Source organism: Cherax quadricarinatus, chromosome 6 (genome assembly GCF_038502225.1).
Source record: "Cherax quadricarinatus isolate ZL_2023a chromosome 6, ASM3850222v1, whole genome shotgun sequence".
NCBI lineage: Eukaryota > Metazoa > Arthropoda > Malacostraca > Decapoda > Parastacidae > Cherax > Cherax quadricarinatus.
Genome location: NC_091297.1, coordinates 48,832,874 through 48,851,525, shown reverse-complemented (window position 1 = coordinate 48,851,525; position 18,652 = coordinate 48,832,874). Strand labels below are relative to the sequence as shown.

The window sequence follows — 18,652 nt, the reverse complement described above, 5'->3', positions numbered from 1 at the left end:
TGTGGACACCTAGACTATACTCTGTCTGCGGTCTTCTTTGCCCTTCCCCGATCTTCATGACTTTGCACTTGGCAGGGTTAAATTGAAGGAGCCAGTTGCTGGACCAGGCTCGTAGCCTGTCCAGGTCTCTTTGTAATCTTGCCTAATCCTCGACCGAAATAATTCTCCTCATAAACTTCACATCATCTGCGAACAAGGACACTTCTGTGTCTATCCCCTCCGTTTTGTCATTCACATACACCAAAAACAGCACAGGTCCTAGGGCTGACCCTTGTGGAACCCCGCTCGTCACAGGCATCCACTCTGACACCTTGTCACTTACCATGACTCGTTGTTGCCTCCCTGTCAGATATTCTCTGATCCAGTGCAGTACCTTTCACGTTATGTGTGCCTGATCCTCTAGCTTTTGCATTAACCCCTTGTGAGGAACTGTGTCGAGGGCCTTCTTGCAGTCCAAGAAAATGCAGTCTATCCACCCCTCTCTCTCTCGTGTCTTACTTCTCTTACCTTGTCGTGAAACTCTAGTAGGTTTGTGACACAGGATTTTCCTTCCCTGAAGCAGTGCTGGTTGTCGTTTATAAGCTTGTCTTTCTAGGGGCTCCACCACTCTCCTCCTGATGATCTCCATGACTTTGCATACTAAACATGTCAGTGACACAGGTCTGTAGTTTAATGCCTCGTGTCTGTCTCCTTTCTTAAAAATTGTGACTGCATTTGCCATCTTCCATATCTCAAGTAGTTACCCAGTTTCAATGGATGTGTTGAAGATTTTTGTTAGTGGCACACAGAGCATCTCTGCTTCCTCTCTGAGGACCCACAGAGAGATGTTGTCTGGTCCCACTGCCTTTGAGGTAGCAAGTTCACATAGCAGATTCTTCACCTCCTCCTCGGTTGTGTGTATTTCATCCAGCACTTGTTGGTTGATCTCCCTATTCTGAATTCCTGGAGTCTTTCCTGTCTCCACTGTAAATATCGAGCTCCTCACATACCTCTTGGTCGTTTCTTGCAAAATCTCCACCTTCCTTCCTCAGCCTGATTATCTGGTCCTTGACTGTTGTTTTCATTCTGATGTGGCTATACAACAGCTTCGGGTCAGACTTGACTTTCGATGCTATGTCATTTTCGTATTGTCACTGAGCCTCCCTTCTTATCTGTGCGTATTCGTTTCTGGCTCTTCCACTAATCTCTTTATTTTCCTGGGTCCTCTGTCTTCTGTACTTTTTACATTCTCTAGTGCACTTAGTTTTTGCCTCCCTCCTTTTGGTGAACCAAGGACTCGTTCTGGTCTTCCCATTATTTCTGTTTCCCTTGGGAACAAACCTCTCCTCTACCTCCTTGTATTTTGTTGTCACATCTTCCATCATTCCTCTACTCAGTAGAGGAATGATGGGTTTCCTTCTAATTTTCTCTCCCACTGAACATCTTGCAGGAAGTTCCTCATGCCTGTGTAGTCCTCACTTTTGTAGTTTGGGTGTTCCCATCCTATTGCTGCTACCCTCTCCACTTGTAGCTCAACTATATAATCAAAGCCCAGAACGCCATGATCACTATCTCTAAGGGGTCTTTCGTATGTGATATCCTCAATTTCCGAACTGCTCAAGGTGAATACTAGGTACAGTCTTGCTGGATCATCCACATTTCTCCCTCTGGTAGTGTCTCTAACATGTTGTTGCATGAGGTTTTGCAGTACCACATCCATCATCTTGGCTCTCCGTGTTTCGGGACCCCCATGGGGCTCCAGGTTTTCCCAGTCAATCTCCTTGTGATTGAAATCACTCATAACTAGTAACTTTGCTCTCCCCATGTGAGCTCTTCCGGCCATCTAGGCTAGTGTGTCTGCCATTGCTATTTTGCTCTGCTCTCTTGGCCTCCTGCAGTTCTGTGGCAGGTTGTACATTACTGCAATTACCACCTTATGTCTCTCAGCCTGAATTGTTCTTACTACATAGTCCTTTCGCCCATTCTACCCATCCCTTCCATTTCCTCAGTTTCCACCGTTTTTTAATAAGCAGTGCAACTCCTCCTCTGCTCCTTCTAACTTTTCTGAGGATTTGATATCTGGGTGGAAAGATTGCATGTTATCATCCTGGTGAGTTTCGTTTCTGTGAGTGCTATTATGCCTGGGGATGTCTCCTTGATTCTTTCATGCCACTCCTTACATTCACTTGTTATTCCATCTGCATTTGTGTACCAAACCTTCAACTTGTTTTCTAAAACTGTGGTCTGGGGGGTATGTTGGGGTTGGGGAAGTGGGAGACCTTATGAGGAACTATGGGTGGTTGTTTTGAATATGGAGTTTGTAATGATGTGGGTGGGGGCATTGGATATGGCATGTGTGTTTTTGATTAGAATGTTTGGTTGCATTGGGGTTGTTCGGGTTGGGGGCCTTCTGTAGGTGGTTGTGAGGGAGGTTGTATTTTAACTTCCTTCTGAGTCTGGGTTGTCCTGTCCATCTCCATCTTCACCTCTTTTTCCTCCTCTCGCCTTTGTACACTCTCTTTCAGTTTCTGCCTTTCTTCTCGTGTTCTGTCGCAGTCAAGATACACCCTACAGTACACTGACATGTCCCTTAGTCTTGGTTTATCCTGCAGGATCCTGTTTTGAGCCGATTCTGCCTTGAAAATCACTTTGACCGGCTGTTTTTTTCATCTTGCAAACCCCCCTATTCTCAGAAAATTTGCCAGCTGCATCATGTCATCTTCTCCTATTGCTTTCATGATGCTTTCAATCGCTTTTTTCTCCCCCTCTCTTCTTCCTTTGTAAATTTCCCTTTCAACTTCCTGGAGCCCATGAACAAAGACTGATCTTTCCTTTTCATTCTCCCACTGCATATCCCTATGTATCCCCTGATTCGATTTAGTTGCCCCCATTCCAGCTTTCCTTTCTTCACTCTCTTCACTATCTGTTGTCCCTGGGCCCAGTGGTCTGTCATTTTCCCTTCTCAGCTTTCTCTGGGCACTGCTGTGGTCTGTTAGGGCCACTACGTGTAGGTTAGGTCTTTCATTTTCTACAGTCCCTTCGATTGTTCCTGATGTGATCCTCTTTTTTACTCGGGCTCCACGATGGTCTGATAGGGCCTCTGCATATAGTTTTACTCCTTCGTTCCCAACAGTCCCCTTGTTTGTGACTGAAGTAGCAGATTCTGATGTCATGCCCACGTTGCTCTTTAGTTCTTTAGGCTGTTTCGTATTTTTCAGTTCGTTTTCTAATCTCTGTATGTGTGTGTCTGTGTATGTGTGTGTGTGCGTGTGTGTGTGTGTGTGTGTGTGTGTGTGTGTGCGTGTGTGTGTGTGTGTGTGTGTGTGTGTGTGTGTGTGTGTGTGTGTGTGTGTGTGGGTGTGGGTGTGTGTGTGTGTGTGTGTGTGTGTGTGTGTGTGTGTGTGTGTGTGTGTGTGTGTGCGTGTGTGTCTGTGTGTGTGTATGTGTGTGTGTTTGTGTGTGTATAATCAAGCCCTTTGATGCTTGTCCTGTTTGACTCAGTGTCGTAATTTACAGATTCGTTGTTGTCACCATCAAGTGAACACTACGCCCTCTACGTACTACCACACTCTGGCGACCACAGTGAAAGCTTTCACAAACGACATGCTGACTACCCTCACGAGGAGGACGGTGAAGATGGACTCCCAGAGCCTGAGCCTACCAAGAAACAACACGATACTGCTGCTAGGGACAGTCCTGCTGGGACCCACGAACCCAAAAAGATCTCGGCGCCGGAGTCGAAATCGAACCCCAAACCCGGTGCTCCACGTCGGGTTAGGAAGCCGGGCTACGGACATAGCCACGAACTGAAGGACAAGATGGACTTGTACGCTGCCAATCCCAAGGAAGCAACTGCAGGGAGCCAGGAAGCTGGGACTACACCTCAGCCTACACCTTGGCCTCTCCTGACACCCACACCTTCCGTAGCATCGCTGCCGCCTTCTCCTACCCGCTGGACCACACCAGAAGAACGAGAGCCCACATACCCTGCAAAGGAAGAGAAACTCAATTCTAAGAAACTTCTCACCAAACCCAGAAAAGTAATGAAGGTGAGATAACTCTTCCGTTATACTTCATGATGTAATTATGGCAAATATTGTGATTTATATAATGGAATTTCAAGGAAATGTGTATCAAGAAGGTATATAACTGCAGACAACTAGACGTACATGGATATGTCTTTAATGTGTCGTAAGTGTATAAATTCTTGTCCGTTTGCCACAAACAATAATTTTTTTTTTTTTTGCACGTTCTCCTCTTACATTTTCTGTGACATTTCGACGAACCTCTATCATACCTCTGGCTTGGTTTTTCAGGTCATTAAGCTATCTGCCGATGGTGAGTTCGTCCCTCAGGAGGTTCCCGGGGTGATGCTGCCCACGGAGGACGGCAGCGAGGAAGCCTTCGTGCCCTCCGACCTGTTGGAGGACACCGAGGCCCTTCTCACGGAGGCGTCAGCGCAGCAGCCGTCTTTCCTGCCCCCTCAGCAAGCCCCTTACAACGCGCCGGTCAGTGACTCTTAAATTAACGTTCGTGTAATAATAGTAGTAGTAACGAAAGTTGGAGTAGTAAGAGTATTGTCTTCCGACTTCCTCTACTCTTAACGTGAATTATGGTTAACCTCCACTTCCCCACGGATAACCTCTCCATTCCCCAAGCTGTATATGACTAAGACCTCAGTGAAACTAATAATAATAATAATATTAATAATAATAATAATAATAATAATAATAATAATAATAATAATAATAATAATAATAATAATAATAATAATAACAATAATATTTTTGGATTATTATCATTATTATTATTATTATTTGAGTAAATTACCTGCATGAGATTTGAAGGGGATTACCTGAAATATTACCTACAAGTAATTTGGGTGAGGTAAGTGGGACTTAATTAAGTCACAGCAGGTAGCCAAACTGTCACTCCTCGAAGCCCACTTCCTACCACTCACAAAAAGCTAGACCTCACATTACCAGCTACTCTGGTAATTAAAGTTGTGGACTGTATATAATTAGGCTTGCTGGGTACACAAAATATAATTAGTATTAACACTTATCATTTAATTACTGTAATTGGATCACACCCCAACGCCTGCCTTACACCTAAACACTACACTGGCCAGCTAGAGATCTAAATGCAAGGAGTAATTGTGTACTTCTCTGTGACTGATGGTCATCCCTTATCTTCCGCCATCCACACGTAATTCTTGAGGTCCTGCAAATTTCCTGTCCCAATTCTTTAGCAGGGGACATTAACACGGGTTCCTAATTACATATTCAGGCCGAGAAACCCCAATTGACCTTCGAGAACGCCCGATCACATTGCACAACTCGGTCCAGTGTTCACACATTAAATTCAATATGGCGTCTCCGTCCGCGTCACTCTCCGCCTCTTCCACACCCACCTTCACTTAAAATTTTCTCGAAGGGTCCAAATAGCATCACATTTTAATATGCAATTATTATATTATTAATTTATATGCTTTACCTTTAGGAAAATTATGTAAAAAAAAATCCACAATAATAATAATAATAATAATAATAATAATAATAATAATAATAATAATAATAATAATAATAAAAGAATCTTTGTGGGTTGCGATGTGTAGTGATACAATACCAGTGTTAACACCACTAGTGTACTGGTGTTGGCGTTAACACCACTAGTGTACTGGTGTTGGTGTTAACACCACTAGTATACTGGTGTTGGTGTTAACACCACTAGTATACTGGTGTTGGTGTTAACACCACTAATATACTGGTGTTGGTGTTAACACCACTAGTATACTGGTGTTGGCGTTAACACCACTAGTGTACTGGTGTTGGTGTTAACACCACTAGTATACTGGTGTTGGTGTTAACACCACTAGTATACTGGTGTTGGTGTTAACACCACTAGTATACTGGTGTTGGCGTTAACACCACTAGTGTACTGGTGTTGGTGTTAACACCACTAGTATACTGGTGTTGGTGTTAACACCACTAGTATACTGGTGTTGGTGTTAACACCACTAGTATACTGGTGTTGGCGTTAACACTACTAATGTACTGGTGTTGGAGTTAACACCACTAGTGTACTGGTGTTGGTGTTAACACCACTAGTATACTGGTGTTGGTGTTAACACCACTAGTATACTGGTGTTGGCGTTAACACCACTAGTGTACTGGTGTTGGTGTTAACACCACTAGTATACTGGTGTTGGTGTTAACACCACTAGTATACTGGTGTTGGTGTTAACACCACTAGTATACTGGTGTTGGCGTTAACACTACTAATGTACTGGTGTTGGAGTTAACACCACTAGTGTACTGGTGTTGGTGTTAACACCACTAGTATACTGGTGTTGGTGTTAACACCACTAGTATACTGGTGTTGATGTTAATACCACTAGAATACTGGTGTTGGTGTTAACACCACTAGTATACTGGTGTTGGTGTTAATACCACTAGTGTACTGGTGTTGGTGTTAACACCACTAATATACTGGTGTTGGTGTTAACACCGCTAGTGTACTGGTGTTGGTGTTAACACCACTAGTGTTCTGGTGTTGGTGTTAACACCACTAGTATACTACTGTTGGTGTTAACAGCACTAGTATACTGGTGTTGGTGATAACACCACTAGTGTACTGGTGCTGGTGTTAACACCACTAGTGTACTGGTGTTGGTGTTAACACCACTAGTGTACTGGTGTTGGTGTTAACACCAACGGTAGTATACTAGTCGTGTTGTAATAAAGTTGGTAGAATTACCGACAATATGTAAAGTAAAAGGACACAAGTGCAACTAATGTGACATTTATTGTGGCAACGTTTCGCTCTCCAGGAGCTTTATCAAGCCATTACAAACAATACATGGACACAGAGGGTATATAAAGGCTCAGAGTGAGGTGCAATACTAGTGAGGTAACATTTCGATGTTCACTAGTGGTAGTAGTAGTAGTACTAGTATTAGTGACAAAAGTAATACAATATGATAGAGCAATTAATTCGTACAAGAGTAAAAGGATATAAAAGCTATTACTTGGGTAACATAAAAATAGGTTGGACAAATATAGACTGGAAAGAGGCAGCTTGTTTCAGTGTTCACTCTCTGTAATGTGCTTTGTGTAGTATAACAGGAGAGACTATGTGATGGCAGGGTTTACTGTTTTCAGGAGGATTCTTGCTAAGACTTCGGAGATGGTGAAGCTGCCGTTGTTTTGTTTAATTGTATTCGAAACAGCGATCAGTGCTGATTCGAGGCACTTGCGTCTGCGGAAATTAGTTTCTTTGATCACTAATTGGGCGTCTCTGAATTTCATGAGATGATTGGTGGAATTTCTGTGTTGTACACAGGCATTGTTCAAGTTATCGTTCCTACATGCGTAAATGTGTTCATTGAGGCGGGTGTCGAGGTTTCTTGCTGTTTCACCTACGTAAATCTTGTCACAGCCTCCACAGGGTATAATGTAAACTCCTGCATTGACTGGTTCGTGGTGCTTGGATTGTGTCCTGGTTAGATCCTTTATAGAAGTGCTAGAAGCGATGTCGACTCTGGTGTTAGCCTGTGAAAGTACTTTTGAGACGTTCAGTGCAACCTGGCTGTTGGGAAGAATTATAACTTTGTTGGGAGTGGCGTTGATGCGTTGAGAATTAATGATCTGAAGAGCTCTTTTCTTGCAGTCTTTGATGAAAAAAGAAGGAAAATGTAACTCAGTGAATGTTTGGTGAATATATGTACATTCCTCGTCAAGAAACTCAGGACTGCAAATTCGGTATGCTCTTAGGAAAAACCCGATGATGATGATGCCTCTTTTGGTCTTGGTATCTTGACTGGAATAGAAGTGTGTGAGATCATTTTTATTGATGGGTTTCCGATAAACTTGAAATCCTAGGTTGTTGTCTACTTTGTGAATGAGGACGTCGAGGAAAGGTAGCTTGTCATTGGACTCTTCTTCTAGTGTAAACTGGATCGCCGGTTCAACTGCGTTGAGCCTCGCCTGAAGATCCCGTACATCAAAACGTTTTGGAGTTATTACGAGGACATCGTCCACGTAACGTAACCAAGTGACGCTTGAAGGGATGATGTTGGCGAAGTGTTCGGACTCTAGGTGTTCCATGTATAAGTTGACTAGGACGGCACTTATGGGGGACCCCATTCCCATGCCGTAGGTTTGTTTGTAGAGCTTGTTATTGAAAGAAAAACAGTTGAAATTAACACAGAGTTCAATCAAGTCAACAAAATCTCCGGGAGGTAGAGGAAGATTAAGGTCCTGATTGACTTTACGTCGGAGAACCTCGATGGCTTTTTTGGTAGGTACTTTTGTGAAGAGGGAAGTCACATTCAAACTGCTTAGTTTCTTGTTACGGATGGAGAGGTTACGGATGCGGTTGAGAAGGTCGCCTGAGTGTTTAAGATGAGCGGGGCTGATGGTCCCCAGAAGGCAGGAAAGATGTTTGGCAAGAACTCCGGCTAGGTTGTGTGGAGCACTGCCTATTCCTGACGTGATTGGTCTGAGAGGAATATTGTGTTTATGGGTTTTGGGTAAACCATACATATGTGCTGGTTTAGGGTTGCTTGGTAACAAGTACAGAAGTTTCTTCTCTTCTATAGTGCGTTTGAGTATTTGTCTGGTTTTGTATAGAAAATCTGAGTTTCTTGACGAGGAATGTACATATATTCACCAAACATTCACTGAGTTACATTTTCCTTCTTTTTTCATCAAAGACTGCAAGAAAAGAGCTCTTCAGATCATTAATTCTCCACGCATCAACACCACTCCCAACAAAGTTATAATTCTTCCCAACAGCCAGGTTGCACTGAACGTCTCAAAAGTACTTTCACAGGCTAACACCAGAGTCGCCATCGCTTCTAGCACTTCTATAAAGGATCTAACAAGGACACAATCCAAGCACCACGAACCAGTCAATGCAGGAGTTTACACTATACCCTGTGGAGGCTGTGACGAGATTTACGTAGGTGAAACAGCAAGAAACCTCGACACCCGCCTCAATAAACACATTTACGCATGTAGGAACGATAACTTGAACAACGCCTGTGTACAACACGGAAATTCCACCAATCATCTCATGAAATTCAGAGACGCCCAATTAGTGATCAAAGAAACTAATTTCCGCAGACGCAAGTGCCTCGAATCAGCACTGATCGCTGTTTCGAATACAATTAAACAAAACAACGGCAGCTTCACCATCTCCGAAGTCTTAGCAAGAATCCTCCTGAAAACAGTAAACCCTGCCATCACATAGTCTCTCCTGTTATACTACACAAAGCACATTACAGAGAGTGTACACTGAAACAAGCTGCCTCTTTCCAGTCTATATTTGTCCAACCTATTTTTATGTTACTCAAGTAATAGCTTTTATATCCTTTTACTCTTGTACGAATTAATTGCTCTATCATATTGTATTACTTTTGTCACTACTACTAGTACTACTACTACTACCACTAGTGAACATCGAAATGTTACCTCACTAGTATTGCACCTCACTCTGAGCCTTTATATACCCTCTGTGTCCATGTATTGTTTGTAATGGCTTGATAAAGCTCCTGGAGAGCGAAACGTTGCCACAATAAATGTCACATTAGTTGCATTTGTGTCCTTTTACTTTACTAGTCGTGTTGATGTTAACACCACTAGTATACTACCGTTGGTGTTACCACTACTAGTATACTACCGTTGGTGTTAACACCAGTAGTGCACTGGTGTTGGTGTTAACACCACTAGTATACTACCGTTGGAGTTAACACCACTAGTGTACTGGTGTTGGTGTTAACACCACTAGTGTGCTGGTGTTGGTGTTAACACCACTGGTGTACTGGTGTTGGTGCTAACACCACTAGTATACTGGTGTTGGTGTTAAGACCACTAGTGTACTGGTGTTGTTAACACCACTTGTGTACTGGTGTTGGTGTTAACACCACTAGTGTTCAGGTGTTCGTGTTAACACCACTAGTGTACTGGTGTTGGGGTTAACACCACTAGTATACTAGTGTTGGTGTTAACACCACTAGTGTACTAGTGTTGGTGTTAACACTACTATATACTAGTGTTGGTGTTAACACCATTGTTATACTAGTGTTGGTGTTAACGCCATTGTTATACTAGTGTTGGTGTTAACACCACTATATACTAGTGTTGGTGTTAACACCGGTAGTATAGTAGTGTTGGTGTTAACACCGGTAGTATACTAGTATTGGTGTTAACACCACCAGTATAGTAGTGTTGGTGTTAACACCACTAGTATACTAGTGTTGGTGTTAACACCACTAATATACTAGTGTTGGTGTTAACACCACTAGTATACTAGTGTTGGTGTTAATACTACTGTTATACTAGTGTTGGTGTTAACACCACTATATACTAATGTTGGTGTTAACACCGGTAGTATACCAGTATTGGTGTTAACACCATCAGTATACTAGTGTTGGTGTTAACACCACCAGTATACTAGTGTTGGTGTTAACACCACCAGTATAGTAGTGTTGGTATTAACACCACCAGTATACTAGTGTTGGTGTTAACACCACCAGTATACTAGTGTTGGTGTTAACACCGGTAGTATAGTAGTGTTGGTGTTAGCACCACTAGTATACTAGTGTTGGTGTTAACACCACTAGTATACTAATGTTGGTGTTAACACCACTAGTATACTAATGTTGGTGTTAACACCATTAGTATACTAATGTTGGTTTTAACACCACTAATATACTAGTGTTGGTGTTAACACCACCAGTATACTAGTGTTGCTGTTAACACCGGTAGTATAGTAGTGTTGGTGTTAACACCGGCAGTATACCAGTATTGGTGTTAACACCATTAGTATACTAATGTTGGTGTTAACACCACTAATATACTAGTGTTGGTGTTAACACCACCAGTATACTAGTGTTGCTGTTAACACCGGTAGTATAGTAGTGTTGGTGTTAACACCGGCAGTATACCAGTATTGGTGTTAACACCACCAGTATACTAGTGTTGGTGTTAACACCACTAGTATACTAGTGTTGGTGTTAACACCACCAGTATACTAGTGTTTTTGTTAACACCACCAGTATACTAGTGTTGGTGTTAACACCACCAGTATACTAGTGTTGGTGTTAACACCACCAGTATACTAGTGTTGGTGTTAACACCACTATTATACTAATGTTGATGTTAACACCAATAGTACTCACCTAATTGTACTCACCTAATTGTGGTTGCAGGGGTCGAGACTCAGCTCCTGGCCCCGCCTCTTCACTGATCGCTACTGGATCCTCTCTCTCTCTGCTTCCTGAGCTTTGTCATACCTCTTCTTAAAACTATGTATGGTTCCTGCCTCCACTACTTCACTTGCTAGGCTATTCCACTTGCTGACAACTCTATGACTGAAGAAATACTTCCTAACGTCCCTGTGACTCGTCTGAGTCTTCAGCTTCCAGTTGTGACCCCTTGTCCCTGTGTCCCCTCTCTGGAACATCCTATCTCTGTCCACCTTGTCTATACTAATGTTGGTGTTAACTCCACTAGTATACTAATGCTGGTGTTAACACCACTAGTATACTAGTGTTGGCGTTAACACCACTAGTATACTAATGTTGGTGTTAACACCACTAGTATACTAATGTTGGTGTTAACACCATTAGTATACTAATGTTGGTATTAACACCACTAATATACTAGTGTTGGTGTTAACACCACCAGTATACTAGTGTTGCTGTTAACACCGGTAATATAGTAGTGTTGGTGTTAACACCGGTAGTATACTAGTGTTGGTGTTAACACCACTGTTATACTAGTGTTGGTGTTAACACCACTATATACTAGTGTTGGAGTTAACACCGGTAGTACAGTAGTGTTGGTGTTAACACCGGTAGTATACTAGTATTGGTGTTAACACCACCAGTATATTAGTGTTGGTGTTAACACCACTTGTATACTAGTGTTGGTGTTAACACCACTAGTATACTAATGTTGGTGTTAACACCACCAGTATACTAGTGTTGGCGTGAACACCACCAGTATACTAATGTTGGTCTTAACATCACTAGTATACTACTGTTGGTGTTAACACCACTAGTATACTAGTGTTGGTGTTAACACCACTGGTATACTAGTGTTGGTGTTAACGCCACTAGTATACTAGTTTTCTTTACATAAATGTTGCAGGCTAGGAGTTGTTATCGTACCTTAGCTCACATCAGAACCCAGGCCGCCTAATATTACGTAAACTACCCTCCCCACTCCCCCAGGATGCGACCCACAACAGCCGATTAACTCGTAGGTACCTACTTACTACTAGGTGAACAGGGATAAGAGGTGTAAGGAAACATTCCCCTCATTTCCACCCGTTCCCGCAATCGAACCATGGACACTCAGTGTGAGCTGAGTGCTCACATACCGTTGCTCACATTCCTGGTGTTAACACCACTAGTATGCTCGTGCTAGCACATGAAGACTAAGACATTATCAGTGCCAGCAACTCACAAGTCTGGAATCAAACGACTTTTCGGTTTGTTCTATATAATTATTTTCCACGACGACCCGTTAATGGCCCGGGAAACACCGAAGCGGCGCACAATTTTCACTTTTAATTTTGAAGATTTGTTGTGATTACTAGTCCAGGTATTTAATTGTCAGTGCCTTGCCTCTCAGTTGTTGAATTGTCGTTCCATGCCCTCTCAGGTCTTGCAGTGTCATTCCTTGCCCTGTTAGGTGTTGCCGTATTATTCCTTGCCCTCTCAGGTGTTGCAGTATCATTCCTTGCCCTCTCAGGTGTTGCAGTATCATTCCTTGTTCTCTCAGGTGTTGCAGTATCATTCCTTGCCCTCTCAGGTGTTGCAGTATCATTCCTTGTTCTCTCAGGTGTTGCAGTATCATTCCTTGTTCTCTCAGGTGTTGCAGTATCATTCCTTGTTCTCTCAGGTGTTGCAGTATCATTCCTTGTTCTCTCAGGTGTTGCAGTGTTACTCCTTGCCCTCACAGGTGCTTAATTGTCACTCTTGCCCTTACAGGTACAGTCGAAAGGAATGCCTTACCGCTTCGGCTGGATCGTTGATGACGAGGCTACTGCTAACTTTCAGACCAGGCAGGAGCAGGGAGACGACCAGGGTGTGGTCACTGGCTGCTACCAGGTGTGTACTCCTTGCTCACATCTCTCTTTTTGTAGGTTAAGTGTGTGTACGTGTAGGTCTGGTGTATATATGTAAATGAACGTCGAATACTGTGTTTACGTCAAGCGTATGCTTGTGTGGATGTCCAGTACTGAGGAAAGTACATGATATTTTCAACACACTGTTAAAGGTGTATCATTTGTGACACACTCAGCTCTCTCGTGAAACTCCCCCACATAGCCCATTTTTTGCAAGTACGGTTTAAAAAAAAGGCCATTCATAATTGAAGAGCAGGTGTTAAAAATGCCTCTTCATGTATTATATAATTTTGGATGCACTATGTAGAGGAACTTTACAAGAGAGGTCACTGTATGTAATCGAATAAGCGTTTCATTTACATGTTTGTGTTGATACAGGTACTGGAGCCCACGGGTCTCGTGAGGACAGTGACCTACCAGGCTGATGAAGGAGGCTTCAGAGTGCTCTCACTCACGCGAGGACCTGACAAGACGCCTTGCCCTGGTTAGTTGAGACTACCATCGGCGCCCAGTCACGCTCTACGTTATGCTAGGCTTTTATAGGTGATCTTCTAACAAATATACAGATGCTCTTTGTCTAGCACGGTAGGGTATTCTAGGCTGGTGTGATATGGAGGGAGGAGGGGGGTGGCGATCTCCTAGGACACTCATTTACGTAGGCTGATGACAGGAAATTAGATTGAGGTTAGACCTTGAAGAAGTTCCCAGGGAAAACTTAGGTGATGCATGACATGTGCAGGTGACACCAAAGAGGGACTACATACCTCTATAGGAAGGTCACGGTTTAGGAGAGACAAAGGTGATAATCAAAGTGACATTTTTTGCCACCTTCACGTAGTCATGAGTGGTAAGATACTTAACAGAGCAGTAAACAGTTTGCCCATGAAATCTTCTCAGATGTTGTAGGGCGGCTAAAAGGACTAAGGCACACATGATGTATATAATGAGCAATAAAAGTCACAGTACCGTGACTTATATTGAAGCTTAGACGACATTTCGGTCCTTCCTGGACCATTATTAAGTTATATCCGAGTGAGAAGAAGAACAGGCAGAGATCAGAAGGCAGGCTGGAAAGAGGGAAGGGAAGAAGTTGGTAATAAAAGTAGTAGTATTAATAGTACTAATAACAGTAGAAGCAGTGATAGTGCTAGAAGTAATGGTAATGATGGCCGTAGCAGTAGTAATAGTTGTAGTATTAGTAGTAGTAGTAGTAATAGTTGTAGTATTAGTAGTAGTAGTAGTAATAGTTGTAGTATTAGTAGTAGTAGTAGTAATAGCAGTAGTAGTAGTAATAGTTGTAGTATTAGTAGTGGTAGTAGTAATAGTTGTAGTATTAGTAGTAGTAGTAGTAATAGTTGTAGTATTAGTAGTAGTAGTAGTAATAGCAGTAGTAGTAGTAGTAATAGTTGTAGTATTATTAGTAGTAGTAGTAATAGCAGTAGTAGTAGTAGTAGTAATAGCAGTAATAGTAGTAGTAGAAGTAATAGTAGTAGTAGTAGTGATAGCAGCAGCAGTAGTAGTAGTAGTAGTAGTAGTAGTAGTAGTAGTAGTAGTAGTAGTAGTATAAATAGCAGTTAATTGTTAATGTATATAATGTTTGTTCCATGCTAGTGTTCTCCACAGTATCACACTCCTGCCCACCCCAGCACGAAGACCAGCCACACACATCCTGCAGTTCCTCTCGTTCCTCTGTGGTTCATCAGCACACCACGATGGCTCCTCAGCACACCACGGTGCTGAAGAAACACGCTGCGGAACAAAGTTTTTATATCCCGCTACTGGGACAACATCTCGCTGTGCCTGAGCTTCAAGGTACAAGCTGATGAAGCTCAAACAGAGGGAAGCGTCGTCTCAGTTAAAGCTTACTCTGCAGTTTTTTTTTTTTCCTAAAATACTGGCGGGCAGTGCGTCATAGGGCTGCGCACCGAGGTGCTTGATGAACCACCGGTGAACGCGAGGGGCGAGTGTTCACTTACGTCCGGTAGACTGCTCTTCATGTGTGTGTTGAACACTGTGGTTTGTGCCTGAGTCAGTTCGAGGCAACTCACATCAGCGTTCATGTTCAAACAACTGGGAGTAAATAATAATAACAATCTCAAATATAGGACTATGAAATGCATTTAGAAAAAAACTGATGACGTCCAATACTCACCTGCTAATCTCTAAACTGGCGATGAAAACTGAGCGACGTTTCCGTCCGCTCAGGACCGAAATGTCGAAAGGTTTGAGTCTCCATTTTGTGGGTTATTTGTAAATTGTTCCACTTACGGTACTGTGAGTTATTCTTTCGATCCATGCTGTAATACTCCCATATATTTGTATTATCATCATTATTTAGCCTGGGTGAGCAGTGGACCGGAGGTAAGTAGGAAGCAGGGAGACGGATGTCTGGACTCCACACCTCCCTTACCGACTCCCTTCACGGAACTGACGGATCCACCTCCACCCTAAAAGCAGACCAGCCGAACCTCTCGACGGACCACCCGACTCACAGGGACATCGCAGTAACACTAAACACCCTCAGAAAGGGTCCCAGTGACCCACTGGACTGCCATGGTGCCCTGGTCACATAGACAAGTCAGGGGCAGTGCCAAAACATATGGTATATGTACAGCGGCTAGGGCTGGAGAAAATACGGATCGACACTCCTGGCACTAGCTAAAGTAATCCAGATCTCAGATTCTTACTGTCAAAAACTCTAACTCGTTTGCTAACCTCTATAAAATAATTGGATATCAACTATGCATGTCAAATTCAGTTGCAGATACACAATAGAGTTAACAAATCGATTATGCTCTCATGCTTGACTAAGATACATCAGGTGAGGATAAGTATTAACAGTGATCACTGCCCAACATCTCTTGAAAGGAAATTTGACTCGCTATTCTTTTCGTAATAATTAACTGCGATGAATAAATGAAATAAACGAAAGTTCTTAAGATTGATAGGCAGTTACTGACGAATCTGGGACCAAGTTGAAACAATGTCTGGAGTGGTGACGAGGAGAGTTGTGGTGTGTGAGTGTTGATGGGGGTGTGTGAGTGTTGATGGTGGTGAGTGTGTGTTGATGGTGGTGTGTGAGTGTTGATAGTGGTGTGTGAGTGTTGATAGTGGTGTGTGTGTGTTGATGGTGGTGTGTGTGTGTTGATAGTGGTGTGTGAGTGTTGATGGTGGTGTGTGTGTGTTGATAGTGGTGTGTGTGTGTTGATAGTGGTGTGTGAGTGTTGATAGTGGTGTGTGAGTGTTGATGGTGGTGTGTGAGTGTTGATAGTGGTGTGTGAGTGTTGATGGTGGTGTGTGTGTGTTGATAGTGGTGTGTGTGTGTTGATAGTGCTGTGTGAGTGTTGATGGTGGTGTGTGTGTGTTGATAGTGGTGTGTGTGTGTTGATGGTGGTGTGTGAGTATTGATAGTGGTGTGTGAGTGTCGATGGTGGTGTGTGTGTGTTGATAGTCTTGTGTGAGTGTTGATGGTGGTGTGTGCGTGTGTTGATGGTGCTGCGTGAGTGTTGACAGTGATGTGTGTGTTGATGGTGGTGTGTGTGTGTTGATGGTGGTGTGTGTGTTGATAGTGGTGTGTGAGTGTTGATGGTGGTGTGTGTGTGTGTGTTGATAGTCGTGTGTGAGTGTTGATGGTGGTGTGTGTGTGTTGATAGTCGCGTGTGTGTTGATAGTGGAATGTGTGTGTTGATAGTGGTGTGTGAGTGTTGATGGCGGTGTATGTGTGTTGATAGTCGAGTGCGTGTTGATTATGGTGTGGGTGTGTTGACAGTGGTGTGTGTGTGTTGATAGTGGTGTGTAACTGTTGATGGTGGTGTGGGTGTGTTGATAGTGGTGTGTAACTGTGGATGGTGGTGTGGGTGTGTTGATAGTGGTGTGTGACTGTTGATGGTGGAGAGTGTGTGTTGATAGTCGTGTGTGACTGTTGATGGTGGTGTGTGTGTGTTGATAGTCGCGTGTGTGTTGATAGTGGAATGTGTGTGTTGATAGTGGTGTGTGAGTGTTGATGGCGGTGTATGTGTGTTGATAGTCGAGTGCGTGTTGATTATGGTGTGGGTGTGTTGACAGTGGTGTGTGTGTGTTGATAGTGGTGTGTGTGTTGATGGTGGTGCGTGTGTGTTGATAGTGGTGTGTGTGTGTTGATAGTTGTGTGTGTGTGTTGATAGTGGTGTGTGTGTGTTGATAGTGGTGTGTGTGTGTTGATAGTGGTGTGTGTGTGTTGATAGTGGTGTGTGTGTGTTGATAGTGGTGTGTGAGTGTTGATGGTGGTGTGTGTGTGTTGATAGTGGTGTGTGTGTGTTGATAGTTGTGTGTGTGTTGATAGTGGTGTGTGACTGTTGATGGTAGTGTGTGTGTGTTGATAGTGGTGTGTGAGTGTTGATTTTGGTGTGTGTGTGATGATAGAAGTGTGTGTGTGTTGAAGGTTGTGCGTGTGTGTTGAGAGTGGTGTGTGAGTGTTGATAGTTGTGTGTGTGTGTTGATAATGGTGTGCGACTGTTGATGGTGGTGTGTGTGTGTGATGATAGTGGTGTGTGTGTGTGGTGATAGTGGTGTGTGTGTGTGTGTTGATAGTGGTGTGTGACTGATGATGGTGGTGTGCAAGTGTTGATAGTGGTCTGTGAGTGTTGATAGTGGTCTGTGTGTGTTGATGGTGGTGTGTAAGTATTGACAATGGTGCGTGAGTGTTGATGGTGGTGTGTGTGTGTGTTGATAGTCGTGTGTGAGTGTTGATGGTGGTGTGTGTGTGTTGATAGTGGTGTGTAACTGTGGATGGTGGTGTGGGTGTGTTGATAGTGGTGTGTGACTGTTGATGGTGGAGAGTGTGTGTTGATAGTCGTGTGTGACTGTTGATGGTGGTGTGGGTGTGTTGATAGTGGTGTGTAACTGTTGATGGTGGTGTGGGTGTGTTGATAGTGGTGTGTGACTGTGGATGGTGGTGTGGGTGTGTTGATAGTGGTGTGTGACTGTTGATGGTGGAGAGTGTTTGTTGATAGTCGTGTGTGACTGTTGATGGTGGTGTGTGTGTGCCGATGGTGGTGTGTGACTGTTGATGGTGGAGAGTGTGTGTTGATAGTCGTGTGTGACTGTTGATGGTGGTGTGTGTGTGTTGATAGTGGTGTGTGACTGTTGATGGTGGTGTGTGTGTGTTGATAGTGGTGTGTAACTGTGGATGGTGGTGTGTGTGTGTTGATAGTGGTGTGTGACTGTTGATGGTGGTGTGTGTGTGTTGATAGTGGTGTGTAACTGTGGATGGTGGTGTGTGTGTGTTGATAGTGGTGTGTGACTGTTGATGGTGGTGTGTGTGTGTTGATAGTGGTGTGTGACTGTTGATGGTGGTGTGTGTGTGTTGATAGTCGTGTGTGACTGTTGATGGTGGTGTGTGTGTGTTGATAGTGGTGTGTAACTGTGGATGGTGGTGTGTGTGTGTTGATAGTGGTGTGTGACTGTTGATGGTGGTGTGTGTGTGTTGATAGTGGTGTGTGACTGTTGATGGTGGTGTGTGTGTGTTGATAGTGGTGTGTGACTGTTGATGGTG

At 43.4% G+C, this 18,652-nt stretch overlaps 1 protein-coding gene across 2 annotated transcripts in view; it reads left to right on the top strand.

The window, feature by feature from the left end:
* Nucleotides 1-18,652, top strand: part of LOC128689013 (uncharacterized) — a 201,899-nt gene that overhangs the window by 175,774 nt on the left and 7,473 nt on the right. For both annotated transcript variants that reach the window (XM_070082097.1, XM_070082096.1), the window contains 4 exons: nucleotides 3,496-4,028; nucleotides 4,296-4,487; nucleotides 12,983-13,102; nucleotides 13,498-13,603. In XM_070082097.1, coding sequence (XP_069938198.1) covers nucleotides 3,496-4,028; nucleotides 4,296-4,487; nucleotides 12,983-13,102; nucleotides 13,498-13,603 — 951 coding nt within the window. The remainder of the gene's footprint in view (nucleotides 1-3,495; nucleotides 4,029-4,295; nucleotides 4,488-12,982; nucleotides 13,103-13,497; nucleotides 13,604-18,652) is intronic.